General features: G+C 37.7%; 1 protein-coding gene across 4 annotated transcripts in view; it reads left to right on the top strand.

The window, feature by feature from the left end:
- Positions 1 to 18789, top strand: part of PRMT8 (protein arginine methyltransferase 8) — a 58973-nt gene that overhangs the window by 24712 nt on the left and 15472 nt on the right. For 3 of the 4 annotated variants that reach the window (XM_069863060.1, XM_069863085.1, XM_069863078.1), the window contains exons 2-6: positions 5606 to 5791; positions 8934 to 9089; positions 12583 to 12646; positions 15700 to 15842; positions 16241 to 16328. In XM_069863060.1, the coding sequence (XP_069719161.1) occupies positions 5606 to 5791; positions 8934 to 9089; positions 12583 to 12646; positions 15700 to 15842; positions 16241 to 16328 (637 nt within the window). The remainder of the gene's footprint in view (positions 1 to 5605; positions 5792 to 8933; positions 9090 to 12582; positions 12647 to 15699; positions 15843 to 16240; positions 16329 to 18789) is intronic. The other variant, XM_069863069.1, reaches the window with a different exon arrangement.

Genomic DNA, 18789 nt, shown 5'->3' on the forward strand with positions numbered 1-18789 from the left:
TAAAGTCTCAGGTTTCAGAACATGGCTTAGTGTTTTCACAACATTTTTACTATCACCATTACCTTAGGGGTAACATATAGCAGTTGCAATTTACTCTCAGCTATGCTTGTCTTTAAAGGACAATTAATTTCTTGCTGTTAACAAATGGATAGTTTTGTCTGGCACAGGTTGTTATGGCATTTCAGACACCCCATGTAGAAAGTTCAGAGCAGTGCTTGACTTTGAAATGGCTGAAAAAAAGAGTGGCTTCAAAGCGAGCAATTTTAGGAATCAGTTCTTTTTCCCAGTTTTCTTACAGAATCTCTCTGGCAAGATTTGTAGTTTTAGAGTTTAGAGAGATTTGCAGTTGCATTGAACTCCTAAGTTATCTGCAGTTTAAAATAAATGGAGTGTAATTTTTATCAAGCAAAAAGGAGATTTATAGCTGCTGAGGAACTGGATATTTCATCCTGATTTGGAGAAATTTCACAATATAAAGCCTCCACTAAGAAAATCCACAACAAAGGGCAAACATTCTTTACTAGTCATTGAAGGCTCTGAAAATACGTACCTAATGCAGACATATATAAGATCCTTGCTTCCAATCAGGTACGCCTCTCTGCAGTTGAATGTTTGTGTCATCTAGACTATGTTGGAACCGCTTGACTTCTGGCTGGTTTGCACTCCTTGTAAACTTCATGTCCTTGGCATAAAATGTTTTTTCCATGAGTACGGAAGCTAATGAAACCTGGTTTCCTGCAAATATGCACTCTTTATTCCATCATCTCCCAACTTAGTCCTGAGCTCTGCCTAGGCTTCTTCCTACATCTCCATTACTGTTCATAAAGTATGGTTAGTCTGGAGACTATGTTACACGTGTAACTCAAGCCAGTTGGCTTAATAAACTTCAAGCAAGTAAAAAGAGAAACAGTGGAAATCTGGCTGTTCATTTTCAGTGGATCATCAAATTCGCTATTCTACTAATATCCGATTTTCAATAAGTTTATAGGACTACAAACGTGTTTGTTATTTTCACTCTTTCAAATTAGGCTGGGTTGGCAAGCTCAGAAGTTATCAATCAGAGACACTGACAAGATACTGTGGCAGCTTCCTTTCCTCAGAAAATCAGATTAAAACTTATCTCCTGTGATAATTGATGAATTCAAAGATTACTCAGGATATGTTCCCACAAACTTGGGACAAAGACTTATTTCAAAAAGATACAAGGTAAAGGAGTCAAAGGTAAAGGTTTTAGACGCTACCATTGTGTAATGACTTCCATCCAAGAAGCTGTTGTAGAAGTAAGAAGGATACCAAATGCTTCTTCTGTTTGGCTATGCCTTTATATCTGCAGCAGGAAGAAGCTGTATTGTTGGAACTGCTATGGTGACTGCATCTGAGGTGATAATCTCTTGCATGCTAAAGATGTTTAAACTACTAAATTCCAACTAATGAAAATGATGCTAGGTATATTCTGTTCTAGTTTTTCTAACACAGGAAGCTCTCTTGCCCAGGAAATAAGTATTATCAATGTTTAGATAAGATAAAATCATTTAAGAACAAGAGAATGTTGAAATTGAATAATACTAAACTATAATTGCATTCTTAATGAGTGTAGTTTCTTAATGAAAGGGTTGGCATTTCCAGACAGAAGATACTGTTAACTTCTTCAATGTCATTAAAATGACATAAATAACTAGAAATTTGTCAAGGAGAAAACACTGCTACCTTAACAGCGTGTTACAAGGAATGGAATTTTAACCTCCAGTCCTGTATCTCCATAGTAATATCAAGGAACAAACCTCTGAAATCCAAGTTTATTTTTACTCTACACACCTCAGCTTTTATCACAAACCTAAAAAAATAAGTTATGCATATTTCAATATCTTGCCTCTCTGTAGACAAATAGGTTTATCTAAAAGACTCATATTTTCAAAAGAGGCTATGATTTTTTAATACTGAGTTCTCTTTTCTATTGTGGTGATTGTACATCCAGACAGCCTCCTAAGTCCATGTTTTCTTAGATCCAGTTTTCAAAAAAGAAGAATAGTTTCCATTGATGCATATGGGCAACTCCACATATCTGAAAGTCACATCTGTCATTGAAGTACCTATATGTGTTTTAAAAACCTGTGTCAAGGTGTTCAAATGTGAGATTTTGAGAAATGAGTGATGCTTATGAATCTTGCCTTTTAAAAAAAAAGTGGTCCTGTGCTAATACCTTCGATGCATCTGTAATCTACCAACCTTGCCCATCAAAAAAGAGGAAAGATAATTTATTTAATGTTTAAAAGTAGGAAAATATTTCCCTAATTTCCTTTAATGTAAGTGTTGAAATGGTGCAGAGCAGCAGGACTTAAGTCCCACAGCAGTTGTAGAAAAAGATTGTTTGTCAGATCCTTCAGACCCTCCAGCTCTGTCTGGGAGATAGAAAAGTAGGCTCTAGAAAAGGAGATGGAAAAATAGAGGGATGCACGTTTACCACTGGGATGAATGTATTCTGAGGCAGCTGCTTGCATTCTTTGAAACTGCATCTGCATTAACAGCAACCAGTCTTCTGGACTGTGTGGAGCTGGCCAGAATTTGTATTTGTAATAAACATGGTTTATTCAGAATCTTTTCATTGATGTGAGGTTTACCCTCCAGCCCAGATGCTCTCTCTTTTCAGAAGTTATTCAAAAGATGAGTTGTTTCTGACAGGTAGGGTACATGTGCTAAGCTTGTATATCATATCAAAGATTCTTTTCAGTTCTCTAAAGAATATAGGAAGCTGTTTTTCTTGATAGCTCTTCCCTTAGACACATTTTTTGTCCCAAGGCAGTTATACCACATCCCTAAGAGTTTAGCTGCTTCTAGTTTAGCAAACACAGAGCTATGCACCTGAAGGCTTTGTCGTTTCTGATACAAATAAGGGCATTCATTCCATTTCTTTATTTTGTAATTGTCCACTATGTTTATATGTTTTCCCCAGTATTCATTGCCATGGGACATGAGTTACTGGACTATAACACAGTGTCTATAGTGAATCTATAACAGAAGGATTTCCTGAGCTCCACTCAAAATTATTCTTGTAGTTGTGACCTTGCCTTAGAGCTTCATAATTACAGTGCTACACAGAGAAATTTTACCAATAGGTGTTACAGATGCTGAAGAAAAACACATCATTTTAACTTGAAAGATCTGTGTTGTGTTAATATGCCTAAACTAGAAATTAGGCAGCTGATTTAAGGTCCGTATGACAGGGTGCTGCTGGCTGAGATGATGACTACCGCTATCCAGTTTTCTGTTACCCTTTCTGCATGAGGCTATGATACCCAGAGCACAGGATGGACAGTGCATGACCTAATGGTATTCACAGCCTAGTATTGTCACATCAACACATTTCACCACAGGCTGCTTGCCTACAAGATAAGACACCTGAGAAGCAGACCTAATAGTTTGCTACTATATTGTCTGGCAGAGACGGAGAATCATAGAATCATTAGGTTGGGAAAGACCTTTGAGATCATCAAGCCCAACCATTCCTGTCCACTACTAAATCGTATCCCTAAGCACTTCATCTACCTGTCTTTTAAACACCTCCAGTGATGTTGACTCAACCACTTCCCAGGGCAGCCTGTTGAGAGCAGTAAGTGTTCAGGTACTTTAGATAAACCTGAAAAGTACAGTGAGTTGAAGGTCTAATACTGCCTCAAGTAGTTTAATAAAAGTTATCTTGCGGCTCCTTGCTGCAGCATAATGCAGTGGTCTTACAGACTATGAGATAACAATGTTAATTTCTTTACAGCAAAGAGAAAAAACAGAAGACATTCAGACAACTTTCCTAGACTGAGATACTGCATTTAGTTTCATTCTGTCTCTTTACTCAGAATAAGCCACCTTCTCACAGCTGTGTCTAGAAATTCCATGCAGGCAAGAGCAGAACAGCTATTGCCCGAGACCCAGACAGAAGATTCACCTTCAAAACTAGTTTCTTTTCCTGTAGAAAATGCTTTCTATTGTAGAGCAAACCAGATTTGAATTTGTGGTTCAACACCAACAGAAATGCTAACACTCCTTTGGTTTCATTTACAAAACCTTACAGATAGATAGCTTTTGAGCAATTGCCTGTGATGTACTACCTTGTGTCTGGAGACCTTCTTATCTAAGGCAGGAGCAGAATGAAGGGTTCAATGACTGTTATATTTACATATTTTGCTTGTAAATAATGTGGAGGACAAGATGTAGGAGAAAAGTATAAGACCTTACAGAGTTCATATTAAATTAAACAAAATTTCGAACTTAGACAGTTTCAGTCTTCATAGTACAGCAGACAAGTACAGAAAGGACAAATATAGGGCAAGGGAACTGCAAAAATTTGATACTGTGTACACCAACGGGGAAAAAATGTTGGGATATCACCTTAACAATGTAATTTAAAAAATGTAGGGTTTTTTTTCTTCTGTATTGAAGGAAACTGAACTAGGCTAATTGATGCTATTCCAAGAGTGTACAAGTGACTGATGTGTCACAGTATGAAGCTATAGAAGACAGAGTGAACTTTATGACAGTATCTAGGTAGTATCTGACTTGCTCAGGCATATCTGGTCCCCACTGGGAAACTACTAAATCTGAAAATTAAAACAAATATCAAATGAGGTGACATATTTTAAGTAGGATTGACTTTCTTAATATACAAAGTTGTCGACCTATAATTTGCAGGTGGCAGTGCACATGTGAAGCTGTAGTGCCTTGCTTTGTCTTTCTTGGTTTTCAACATTTTGCTTCATGTTAAGGATGAAGGATGTAGATATACTTATGGGCCAGACCATGGTCTGTCTCATGTTTTTGAAACATTGTCTTTTGTCTTATATGCTACAAGGGTTAAATTTGAGTCAAGGTGGTGTGAGCATTCTTTCTCTATTGAGATTTTGCTGTTGGAGTTGCAATATACAAGAAAAATGAAGTGTAGTGGGCCAGGAGGTGTTCATTACACATTAATTCCTGCATTTCCCAACACCAGGAATCTAAATTAAGGGATCACATATACCACACAGTCCCCTACAGTGCTTTATGGACATGCTGAGAGACCGTAGGGTAGTGTTGGTGGCTTTCAGATATTATGAATGTTCTCAGACCTACCTGATCAATTTAGCCAGATACATTACCTGACAATTAAGAATCAACTGTGAATTCTGTCCTTCTTGTTGGCAACACTGTGTTCAAAATCTCACAAATTCTTCTTTTTCTTCTTATTATTATTTATTCTTATTATTTATTACAGCTTGCCTTTTCACAAAGCTGCAGCATTTTGACACTGAAAGATAAAACCTAGCCCTTAACTGCCTTGTGTCAATGTTTGGAGTCACCCACTTCAGCCAACACCAATAATTTGCCGTTACTTTGCACTGGTGTAGGTATCTGCAGAAGAACATTATGGAAAAAGCCATTATGGAAATCTTCCAATACAGAGCAAATAAGTTAAAGAGTCAGGAACAGAAGGCAGCCTAAATTTCATGTATGATATCCCAGGTGTCTTTGGTCTTCCTGTCTCCTAACTAGTTACAAAAATATCACTATGGTAGACTAGAGAGAGAAATATTTTCTTTTAATGTATGCCTCTAAACAATATTCCGTGTTCTCCTAGGTTTGTCCCATCCCATCCCAGCCTCCTCAGCCTACTGTTGTTCCAAAGCCAGTTCAATCTGTCATACATGTCCCATTGCAACCAAGCTGCCCGGGCCGAGGCAAGATGGCAAAGCTCATCAATCCAGAAGAGATGACATCCAGGGATTATTACTTTGATTCCTATGCTCACTTTGGAATTCATGAGGTAATGTTTATTTTTTATTTCAACAATTAAATAATAACAATTGCAAGAAAAATAATACTGATGTTTTCTTTGATTTATTAGTTATTTATCCCCCTCCCACTTGCTTGTGATTATATTCCTCTGCCTTTCTCAGGGGACTGTATAATCTGGTTAAGTGCCAAAGACAGCATCCACTTCTCTGGAGGCCTGTACTCAAAACCTCTGGCCCACTTAGATCCTTACTTATACGAGCTCTCCAAAGAGCTTTTATTAGCTACCTCTGCAGTGGTGATCTTTGTGAGTGCATCAATTTAGTGGATTTTTAAGGGCTGCAAACTAACCCAACCACACATGGAAATTTATTACTAAGTTAGGTCTTTTGTTCTCTTGCATACTTGAGCACGGATGCCAGCAGAACAGCTATTCAACTGCCATGAGAAGCCATGTAATTTCTTGACTTCTGGCATGTTACTCGATTGCGCAGGTTGCATTAATGGGAACATATAGGCCAATAATATCTAGTAAATACGATCCTGGAAAGAATTCAAAATACACAGTGGACCATATTTACCATCAAAAAGTTGACTATTGTTTTTCTAAAGAAAACACTAATCTTATATATACGTGACGCAAGACAACAGGAGTCTTAAAGTCTAGAATGCAAAAATCCCCACAATGTGAAATTAGTGGCGCTTTTCACAAGTCATATAACAAACAGTACCTATTTCCATTATTCCAGTAATTGTCCGTGAGGCATATACTCAAACAGAAGTTTTCTGTCTGCCGGTTACATCTTGCCAGTGTAGCATTCAGAAATTCCATCCAAGAGTGGAAGATCGAGGAATAATTGAGTGGGACCTAAAATAAATATTGAAGGCACATCAGAATCCTCAAGTCAGTTTGAGCTCCTGTTTGAATGATGCAGCTCTGTAGGTCTTTGAAAGTGCAAGGAGTACCCACGGCCTCTTGCTGTGGATGGGAAGTGGAAAGTCGTCTCCTTGCCTGCAGGAGGTTTGCACTGGTAGAGGATCTGTGTCGACAACTAAAGGAGCTGCTAGAGGATGTTGGCAGACTTTGCAGCAGCAGGGACGTGTAGAAGAGACTAAGTGGATCATCTGTAAGGTGCAAGAAGATGCAAGACTCTTAAAGATGTGAGAGCCTAAATCCCCAACTATAGTGAAGGAGAGGCAGTCAGAGTCTCTATCAGGTTTGTAAGTTCTTTGATGGTGATGGCTGGAAACTCGTGACATGTGGCTACAGGTTAAAAGCTCCTGGTCCACCTGCAGATCTCTAGCTACAGAATAGGTTCAGTGCCTTCACTGCAGATGAGGGACAGGAATTTCTATCCAATGAAGCGTCAGAGCCGCTTGGCCCTGAGCCTCACAGAAGTACTAGGAGGAAGTGACAAGTGAGTAGTGGAAAGCTATCTCCTGCAGGGGCGTGAGGCCCCAGACTGCTGACTGTCCACCAGATTCCCAAGGTCATTTTCAGCAAACGCTGTTTTCCAGACAGCCAATCCTTCGTCTGTACTAGTGCACGAAGTTATTCCTCCCCATATGCAGGATTTCGCATTTCGCCTTTCTTGTCTTTCTTGAGATTTCTGTCAGTTCTTTCTTCAGCTTGTTGAGGTCCCTCTGATTTGCAGCACAACCATCTGGTGACTCAAACACTATTTCTATGAACTGCAGACCTGCTGAGATGGCACTCTGTCCCATCATCCAGGTTATTATTGAAGGTATCCAACAGTATTGGTGCCAGCATTGACTCCCAGGTGAACATCACTAGCGACTGGCCTCCAGATCACAATATTTGGAGAGCAGTAGTTCTGTCAGTTTTCAGTCCACTCCACTCTCCATTTATGCAGTCCATATTTTATTAGGTTTTTTAGTGAAGATGTTACAGGAAACGGTTTTGAAAGTCTTGCAAAAATAAAGATAAAGAAGCATATGCTCCTCTTATTTTGTCCACAAAGCCTATTATTTCACCTTAAAAGCTATCAGGTAGTCAGTTGTCTCCAAACCGGTACTGAACACTTCTAGTCACCAGCTTGTCCTTCATATGTTTGGAAAATTTCCATAAGGGTGTGCTCTATCACCTTTCCAGTGTTGTTGGACTGTTCTTTTTCCTCTTTCTTTGCCTGATACCGAACTATGCTTTATGATGATAAAAACAGCCTTTTATTCATGTACAATTATTGAGTACATATAGTCTTCTGCCCAGACAGGTAAGTGAGCAACTGATGCATGTAACGATCCAGTGCACTAGTGCTTCAGACTGCTGGGCAGTTAACTGATTCTTTTTGTCTTGATATTCAAAAACTTAAATGCCTTCTTGCTTAACTACAAAATGATAGCAGAAGTATAAGCAGAAGTTCAGCCTTCTAGTCCTAACAGAAGCACTTTGAGAAAATTGAAGTGTATATTGAGTGGCAGGCACTTCTCTCAAAAATAACACTTGGATCTTGACTTCAGTGTTCTATCAATATAATTTGACTGATACATGCACACTTGAGAGCAAGGTGTCAATGGAATGAAATGCATGTATTGCTGCTGTCAATGAAGCAAAAATCAGCACCTAAAAATGACAATTTAAAGTAGAGAGATAGTAGTCTAGCTCATACATTAATATCTTCTGGAAATCAGTCATAGAAAGGAGTGAACAGAAGAGCAGTAAGGGAGTACCATACATCAGAGTAGCTCTAAGATTTGCTGTGGACTTTCTGCATCACTTTGGGCAAGACTATAATCTTACAGTGGTCTATAGGACAATTTTATTTGTTTTTGAAGAGGAACCTCAGAAAGTCCCTCCACTCTAGGTTGTGGTTGATTTAGGAGAAAAGGAAATCTTGGTTTTCTGTATGGCTTCTGTCTGTGCCCAAAGCAGTGTTGTGGTTAGGTTACATTCTGGTTGTAAATTTTAACAGTGAAGTAATATTTAAAGAGATAAAATCCTACAAAGGACATCATTCTGCATCTTAATAATTCAGTTCTAAGTAGCTAACATTTCACAGTTGCTTTGCTATGTGCACCCCAAGGTACTTGAAAAACTCTTCAGATTGTGTTTTAATAATGCTTAAATTATAATTATGGAATGCTTTCAGCAGCAGTGCTGAATGTATATAAACAATTCAAATAATGACCTAATGCTTTTTTTTTCATCACAGGAAATGTTAAAGGATGAAGTTCGGACATTAACCTATAGAAACTCAATGTATCACAATAAACATGTTTTTAAGGATAAGATTGTCCTTGATGTTGGAAGTGGCACAGGAATCCTGTCTATGTTTGCTGCAAAGGCAGGAGCCAAGAAGGTATATGGGGTAAGAAGACCTCCTCTTATATTTTGAGTTTGTTTGTGCATTTTGCCTGAGAATCTGGCTCGGTGATTTACCTTTTCTTACTTGTCTTGGTTTTAGATTCTTCTCTCCAAGCTCCTGTATCGCTTGATTTACAGTGACTTCAGTGGAGTTTATTGCTTTCTATGATCTGCATTAGTGTCCCTTCTCCAAATCAAGATATCATGCCTTTGCGTGAAATTTTTGGTGGTCTGTTACATATCCAGATTTCTTCTTGGCTGCGTAAAAGCGTTCAAGGGACTCACTCCTCTTTTCTATGTCAGCAATAACCCTCTTCAGAGTCAGAAGGGAACAAATATCTTAAATTTTTTGAACTTTAGGAGCATGAATGTGCAGTTCTTAGCAGAGAAGTCATTAGAGAGAGCACAGATTTGCATCCTGACTATATTCAGAGTTATTTGTACTACTCTAAAATGACAAATACCATTTCTTTTTGCTTTCGACTTTTTTTTGCCCTGCAAGCACAACACAACACAAGACAACACAGAGGGGGGGAACTAAAGTTGTTTTCTCTGTGTACTTCTTTGACAAAATTGTTTACTAAATTTTTATTATGTCTCTGCATTTAAAGACACTGATGTCATTGAGTATCTGAACTGTGTGTCTGATAAAGATACATGAAATGCAGAGAATCTGGTTCAATTCTCAGGCCTATATTTTTATTAATCTGATGTTAATTCTGCGTGTCTCATCTGAGTATCAGACTAGAGCATGGAACTGTAGATAGCTAAAATCAGAAGGTGCTGCCAAAAGGTCTGGAGTTTGAGCATGAGGCAATATACGGAATAGGAAGCTACAATGTATTTCTTGTAAATCAAGTACACAGTTTATTATCTCAAAGCCTCAGGGAGAATTAACCCATGGCCTTCTCTGATACGGGAATGCAGGTTTCACATAAGGATGTTGCAGTGTTGGAAAAGTGTAAGCACACAAAATGCTGATATTGTGCTTCCACCTTCCTGTCTCCCAGATGCCTGGCCTTCCTCCTTCCCTTGTGATGTCTCTGATGCTTATTTGATTTGGCAGTGAGCCAGCTAAATTCACCTGGTAAAAGAAAAGTAAATACTTTCTCACAAGTTTCCTTTTGTTGGGTGGTTTTGGTTTTGGCTTTGTTTGCTTGTTTTGGTCTTCTTTACAGTTCAGCCTGTACCTCAGGCCTTTATAAAGCTCAGTGGCACACCAGGGTCAGCTCACGCAGGGACTGTTCAGCACTGAAGCTGCAGGATGTGCTATCCAGGAAACTTAGCTTTCAAAGGAACTCACTTAGGCATGAAACTCCTCTGCTACAGCCTAAGAGTTTCAGCTTTCTAGTCACATGAACTACCTCACCATAGACCGTGCCACACAGCAAGCTGCAGAGTTGTTCTTATGTTGGAAAAGTATATATATCAGAGGTCTGGCAGAGTCAAATTCAGACTTTGTGGTCCTATTGTCAAAGACTGTGAGTGTTCCTTTTAAAAACAAAACATTTGCCATGAATTATTGCGTAGAGCTGAGAGCTTCCAGTTTCTTCTATAAAGTTAATGTGATTTTTCAAGTAGCATGGTGTGGGAACTGTTGACAAAAACAGAGTGTTGGACTACAGAGCCACTGAAATCGCTGTCCTTTTTCTCACTCTTTCCCTTAATTAGGTTCAAATTCATCTACTACCCTGTCTAGTTCTTCTTATCCCCTCTTACTCACTATTGGAACTTATTCCTTGCCATTACTTCAGCCAACTGATGGAATAATCTCTGAGTCTTCAAGAGGTGTAAATCAGAGTTACTGACTCATAGATTTAGTTTTGGAGACTTCTAGAAGCACCTAATCCAACCTCAAACCTCTTTAAGCAGCAGACTTATGTTTAAAGCTGTATGAGGTTGCTCAAGGCCTTGTGCAGTCCAGTTTGGAAAATCTCCAAGAAGGGAGAGTCAAAGTCCTCTCCTGGCACCTTTTCCAGTGCTAAAAATAAGCAGAAATTCAGAAATTTCCTTTGCCTGCAGCTCATGATTACTCTCTTTTGTCCTGGTACTGTTCACATCAGACGAGTTTGATTTTGTTTTCTCTGCAAGCCCTTTTTATAATAGTTGAATAGATATATTGGATTGGGAGAATCTCTTCTATAAGCTGAGCAGAACCAGCCCCCTCAGTTTTTCTTCTGTTTTTCATGTGCTCTGACACCTGACATCATGTGAGGATAACAGTGGTTCATACAATGATGTTCATCTATCTGGCGAGCTATTGTAAGACTTGTAGAGATAGGGTTGGCATGTGGCTGTTGGTGCTTGGGGGGGAGGGGGTAAGTGAGGAACAGAAAAATGCATTCAGTAATCCCTTGAAACCTTGATTCTGCTGCTGCATTTAGTCATACAAAATTCAGGGCAATCACTGTAGAACAATCTGAATTCTATGATATTTTCAGACAAAGAAGATAGTGTGTCTATCCTGCCTTCTGTGGGTTGCTTTACAGAGGTCAAGCACTATTTGGCTTTTAGAAGTTAATTGGAATTCACTGGACATGTAAAGCACCTCATCAGAGATAAAATAATTCTATTTGATGTTCCCATAGGAGAATTAGAGAGACACCGATTATGCAAAGTAATATAGGCAACTTAATGTCAGATTTGGAACAGGTAAATTAGGAACTGCTTAGATGACTACCAGCTACTTTGGCCCTCATGCTTTTAAAATGGCATAAGAACTAGAGAGACTCGTAGAAAGCAGTATTTGTCTAAAAGATATCAAACACAGTTGTTAGCCTGGTCTTTTATACTAGAACTCTGATTTTAACAAATTTAAAGGCAACTAAAACTAGAAGGTACTTTTTAGCTCCTTTCGTAGTAAAAAAAATAATCGGAACTGATCATGGGAAAAGACATGTAGTTGTGGATGTTTTTATAATTACAATTTCAGTAATTTCTTATATGTAAGTGTCTGTATTAGTTTTCAATAGCATGCGTTGTCAAAGATGATCAATTTTGCATGGAGAAAAGCAATTACATCTTGACGCAGGCCAGTATTGGCTTATTTGGAATTTTAACATTATTCATAAAGTTTGTATGTATTATGTTTTAAAATACTTGAAGAAATGTAGCATCATGGTGATCCATTCCCTTGAGCAGATTTTTTGAGGGGAGAAGAGGCAATATCCTGAAGTTGAAGGAGCAAATTAAATAATGCAATAAATAAATAATGTGATTTTGTGGTTAATATCTCTTTTTTTTCCACATTTCACAAATTTTAAAAACAGTCTTTTCTATATCATCCAGTTTAAATGAAACACAGACTGCACTTTAAATATTAAGATAACATTGATCGTGATCCTGCCCACACAGGTTTGATCTACTCTTTATCAATGCTTACATGCTCTGTAGAGTCTTTGCTGCCTTCAGTAGATTTTGGTTTTATTCATATAGCTGAGATCTCTAACACATAATTACTTTTCCTCTTCTTTTTCTTTATTTCCTTTTTTTCCTAGATTGAATGCTCAAGTATATCTGACTACTCAGAAAAAATTATCAAGGCCAACCACTTGGACAGCAGTAAGGCTATATTAAATTAATTTCTTCAGAAGAAAGAGAAGATAACTGTTTTGCTTTTTCTGATTAATTTATGTTATGTGGTTTATATGTAAAAGGTAGTTTTGTATAAGTTACTTATGTAAATTCAAAACTAAGGATCTCATTGTAGGCACTACAACAATTCCTCATGGAAGAAGTTGCTTCTACCTTTACTTCTAGGCTCACAAACAACCAAAGCAAACAGGGCTCATCAGCAGGCAATTTGATTTAGAAAAGCCGACAGAAGGCCCCATACTCAAGCTTAACTTTTCAAATAATTTCTGCCACTTGAATTCCACCCTATCTCTTAAATAATTGACAAACACACACAAATTGAAATAAAGTTCAAAGCAAAAAGTACATGATATTAATACAGATTTTTCACTCCAACTTAGAAAAAAAATATTTAAAAAATTGAAACACACACTCATACAAATCAAAATGTACAATTATCAGAATAACAGTATCATAGAAAACTTTTATTTTCTTTGCAAGGAAAACTATTGAAACTTCCAGAAATGTGGAAATACTGAATGTACTCCCAACCTACTGAAAAGCAGTTTTAAATAAAAATATTTAACAAAATATAAACTCCAACAAGCTCTATTAGATTCTTCGGTCCCCCTCCAGATCACTGCGTACATGATATCTTTCCAACAATCTAATAAATGAAGTTTTTTTTTAAACTGAGGCTGTAAGACATATCTTGTTTAAAAGTGCTCTTTGTGGAGAGCTTGTCTTTGCTGCAGAGCAGTGCAGGTCATGACTGGCTGGACTCTATCGATAATTTGCCCCTACTGATGCGCTGTGTCTTTGCTGGTGCTATGCAAGCATAAACGCAGGAATAGATTTCTGTTCTGTTTTCAATTAAATTTTTATTGCTGTCACTGGCAGCTTCTGACTAACATGCAGCTGTTTGGAAGGGGAATTTATTGTACAGCGTATGTGATCTGAAAGAAGAAGCAGTGACATGAGATGTAAGAGGTCAGCCAATGTACGCAGCTTTTGATTCAGAAAAAGAAGAAAGCGGAGGACCAGAAAATATTCCCCTCCACAGGAGGAATAAGGCACTAAGACAATGAGGTGTTGACCTCAGCCTGATGCGGAACTCTCATGTTCCCTAAATGACCTCTCATCAAATAGCTACACAAGCAGCATACCACAAATGAATTCATATTTGGATTTCCAGCAACAGGAACAGCATGTTAAGGGTACATCATCAGAATAAATAAGAAGGAAACAGTGTGCTTCAGAGTTTGCTGAAGAAAGGAGCAAGTGCTTGGAAAAACTGTGGAGGAACAAATAGAGACCATTACTCTTCGGCAAGAGACTTGCCTGGACAGGTTCAGCAGTCTGGCCTGTCGCAGTTTGGTATCCAGTGTAAACAAACTAAACAACTGAATTATCATTTATGCTTACACACTTTACACTGACCTACTTTTACTTTTATTTTAATGCAACCAGATGCTGAACCAAAGGATCTTGTTGCTCATGGAGATTTGTCTTTTTTTCACTCCAATTGTTTAGAGAAATGCAGAGTAGCAAAAGGGACTGAAACAAGAGAAAACACAGAATGAAAAAAATACTGCTGGGGACAGCACTATGTCTTCCCACATGGTACCTTGTGAAGATATTTCATCAAAGTGAAGGGAAGTAGGAGGAACTTTTGCTGGTGGTGTGTACACTATGACTAGGTATAAACAGAGGGTTTCAGAGTCTGCAGGTGTGTCACGTTGGCAGCTGTAAACAGTCCAAAAATTCACTCCAAAAGACTCATGGCAAGTGAAAGTTCTTGGGAGAAAAGAGAACAAAAGAAAACTCGTTGCTGGAGTTTATAGACATGATGAGTTCAGTTTAGTGATAGATGAACTATTTAGCTACTAACTGAAAGGGAGTTTAAAGAATGGGAAGGAGAAGAGAACTCAGTCCTTTTCCAATCGTTGCTCTTACTAGCTAATACTTTGTGTTACTAGTCTGAATCGGAGTGTTCCCAACTTCTTAGAGTGTCAGTCTGGGTTAAAAGTTTGCCATGCAAATAAAGTGGCCACATCTGGTTAGAGCAGTACTAGTACTGCATGTATTTTGGGAAGAAGAAACCTCATTTTCCCTGGGCTGAGTTCTAAAAATCACTTAATGTACAATTCCACACTTGAGCAGCGAACCTAGTTCAACCTCAGTGAAACTACCTTCATCTTCTTCTCAAACTGAATGTTGACCATTTTCATCAATAAAATTGCCATCATGAAAAAATGCTATTTTTCAAAAGTAATGCAATAATCTTAACTGTTAATAATGGAAAGTAAAATATATCTGTCTTGATTTATTCCTGAATTTCAAGTGCATCAGCTACTAAACCAGATCTAAGAATGATAATATTATAAAAGATTCAGATATGAAAGAGAAAAGAATGAAAAATTATTTTTCGTGAGAGAACCGTGTTTGTACAAACTTTCTTGTTTCTGCACTGTCAGGCTCAATCTGACTTTCTCAGTGAATATAGCTTCCCAGAATTCATGGAAAAAATAAGCCTTAGGTTTCTGATTGTGAAGCCAGCATAATACGTTTGAAAAGCAGATGAGATTTAGATCCTGTTTCCATTAATCTTTAGTAGCTCAGTGATGAGAGAGATCCTGTATGTTCAACTCCACAGGGACATTTAAAGGATTCTAGGTGGATTCTTTGCATTACTTGGTCAATGATCTAGGAATTTTCCAAATTCCAAAGGTCATGTAAAATGATATCATGCAGGTAACCAGGTAAGGCCTATTTTTCAGGTTTTTTTATACATGGGTTTTGCTTGGTTTCGATTTGGGTGGGGTTTCCCCCTTTTATACTGATACTAAAACTTATATTTATTATACTTACTGCAAGAAGTTATAAAATAACGTAAAGCCCATTCAATTACATGGAGTCACTCCTTATCTACAGGTGTTCAAGAAGATTGTATTGAAAAAGGTCAGCCTGATGTTCACCAGTAAGGAACTTAGTGAGGTGTTTTATTATGTGAAACATATTTATTTGGATTCTTTTTTCAGTAATCACAATATTTAAAGGTAAAGTGGAAGAAGTTGAATTACCTGTGGATAAAGTAGACATCATCATCAGCGAGTGGATGGGTTACTGTCTGTTCTATGAGTCAATGTTAAACACAGTCATCTTCGCACGAGACAAGTGGCTGGTAGGTACTTTGCATGTTATAGTCTTTGCTGGAGCAATCATCATTTATTTTCTGACTACAAGCCTCTCCTCTCCTACTGTCACCATAACAAGACACAGTTACATCTCCGAGTGCCATTTCTTAGGCTTTAATGAAGAGGTTAACCAAGGGAATCTCAGTGGAAGAGCTGAGTTTTTGATTAACTGCCACAGGCAGTGTGTTTGATTAACATTGCCACAGGCAGTGTGTTTGATTAACATTGCCACAGGCTGCAAGAGTTGCTGAGATTAAAGCTGATGTGAAGGAAACTAAAGGCATGAAAGGGGTGCTGTCAGTTTTTTTGTATGTGCAGTTCAAAATGTGATGTCTTTGTCAGGTGAATAGATTACGAGATCCATTTCCCCACAATTCATCAACAGAAACCTGGAGGGCTAATGTTTCCAGACCGAGCTGCTTTGTACGTGGTAGCAATTGAAGACAGACAGTACAAGGACTTCAAAATTCACTGTGAGTAGATGCTTTACAGTAACCCTTTTCTATGGTTATTTCCCTAAAATAATTGCTTTATAGTAGCCTGTAATCTCTTCACTGGCAAAGTTTTGCAGAAGCCAGGAAATCACAGTGACTAGGCCAGAATTCCGATACAAACATAAATGCTGAGAAAATTCTAGTCTGGTGATAAATTCAGTAAGCTTGCAGTAATTTAAAGTGTACAAAGGCAAGAAGCATGACTAAATTTATGTAGACCTTGCTAAGAGTTATATTGATAACTTTTCTCTATTTTAAAATTTGGATTTTAGGATGTTAAGTTTTGTTGGTGTTTTGATAACTGCATCATCTCATATAACTGCTATTAAAATTCGTAATATTCTCTTGCCATCCAGGTGCTGGGATTTGTTCTTAAAATAGCAAGAACATAAAAATTAATAAGATGCAAATGAATTGTAAATGTTACAAAATAAGCCTAGGAAAATGATGTCACTAATAAGCTTCTCAAGAAGAAAAAAAAAAAAGTAATGCTCTTTTTAAAACACGTTTTGTGAGAATTTTTAAATTAAAAATAAGAATCAGAAATTTCCACTATACTTCAATGTGAAAAGAAGTTCTACATTTTTTTGGTTTACTTCGTAGATGCATAGAATTTCCTTTACCTTTAAAATGTTTGGGATTTCCCCTTGAAGTTTCATTGAATAACTGGTGCTGTTAGTGACCTGTACAGGTCACCTAGTCCGGCCTCCTGCTCAAAGCAGGCCAGATGTCACAATTGAAGCATAACACTCAGGGCCCTGCCCTGTGAAGTCAGGAGGTGTGGATTCCATAGCTTCTCTGGACACTTTTTCAAATGCTGAAGAACCCTCAGGAGGAAACAAGTTTCTGAGTATCCAGTCAGAATTTTCCTTGCTGAAAATTGCCGTGATTGTCCCCTGTCACCTGAAGGGAGTCTGATTTTTTTTCTCTGCTTCTGTAGCAGCAGATTGCAACTACATACCACCATTAGCCTTTGCTGTCTTAGGTTAAGCAAACCCAATGTTCCTGGGCACTCCTCATATCATAGCATGGAATTCACTTTCATCACCTGGTCATACTCCTGGTTTATGTTCAACTTGTTGTCCCACCTAAGTTTGAATTTATTTGGTCATAATAGTTTTGTTTAAGTGAGTGAATTCTACATTATTTCACTCTTTTATTTTTTTTCCTTTTTTTTTTTTTTGCTTATATTTATTTTTCTGAGCTGGCCAATTTCATCTAAAGGCGTTTTCCATTGTGGGGAGGGAAATCACAGAATTCCTAAGCAGTTTTATTAATTAAAGATATGTGCAAAAGCTTGGGTAAAATTAGTGGATTCACTCACCCCTTAAAAAGAAAACACCTAACTCCTCACTCCTTGCCTTTCAACTTGTCTCAAAAAAAAATGGTGTTTCTATAATCAAACTCAGTATCAATGCACAGAGCGGCCAGTGGGCCAAAAATGCTGTTTTGGGTCAAAAGCAAGCCTGGTGCAGTAGGGCAATGACAAGAAGTCTGTGTAGGTGCCAGGGAGAATTATATCTACTCCTTAAGCACAGCCTAGACTTTTCTCCTCACTTATGTGATGACCTTGACAGCTAAATTCCTTAAAAAATTTACAGATTCAAAAGGATGTGTGAAGCATCCATTCTGTAAAGGAATCAAAGCCATTTTGGCCCCAAAATTTTCGTTATGTCTTCTTTCACCTTCCTTGGGAACCCTTTCCTTTCTAGGACTTGAACCTTTTTCTTTTCTCACAGACAATACACCTGTTTTCAACTCTTTTTTTTTCATCGTTTAAAAAATGTTTCAAGTTATTTTTTGCTTCTAAAATGTTGGTTTCTTTTAAAACACTTTTTGTTCTTATATCATCTCTAATTTCCCTTCCCCCCTCACTTTTTGTACCTCTGTGTCTTCAGACTTTTGCATCTCATTCCTATCTGTGCCACCATTTTGTCCCTCTTTTCAGTTTATAAATCCTCGACAGTGTCTCCTTCCTTTAGAATTTTTCATTCTTTGTCTTTTAAGGTGGATAAAGTCTTGCTTTCATGTGAGCTGCAGGGCTGAACATTTCAAAGGGCACTCAAGAACTATGATATTGATTAAGAAATAATGCAATATGAGGTTTCTAAAAAAAAATCTGACTTCTGATTTTTCAAACTTTATTAATGCCACAGAGTACAACTATAGTCAATTACTATGATTTCTTGGAAAATGTAAAACATAAAAATCTTCTAACTCCTGCAAGAGATCTCTGTCCAATACAGACTGTGGCATATATTTCAAAGACATCCCATGTAGGCTGAAGTACATCAAGAAATGGAGGCCCCAACAAACATAAATTATTCCTTCAGGTTTTCCTAGTTAATCCTTTCTGAATAACCACATAAAAACATATGGCTTTTATAACTATAATTTGAAGTTCCTACATGCTCATGATGCCTGAAACTCAAGTTTTGAT

This window comes from Phaenicophaeus curvirostris, chromosome 1 (genome assembly GCF_032191515.1).
Source record: "Phaenicophaeus curvirostris isolate KB17595 chromosome 1, BPBGC_Pcur_1.0, whole genome shotgun sequence".
Taxonomy (NCBI): domain Eukaryota; kingdom Metazoa; phylum Chordata; class Aves; order Cuculiformes; family Cuculidae; genus Phaenicophaeus; species Phaenicophaeus curvirostris.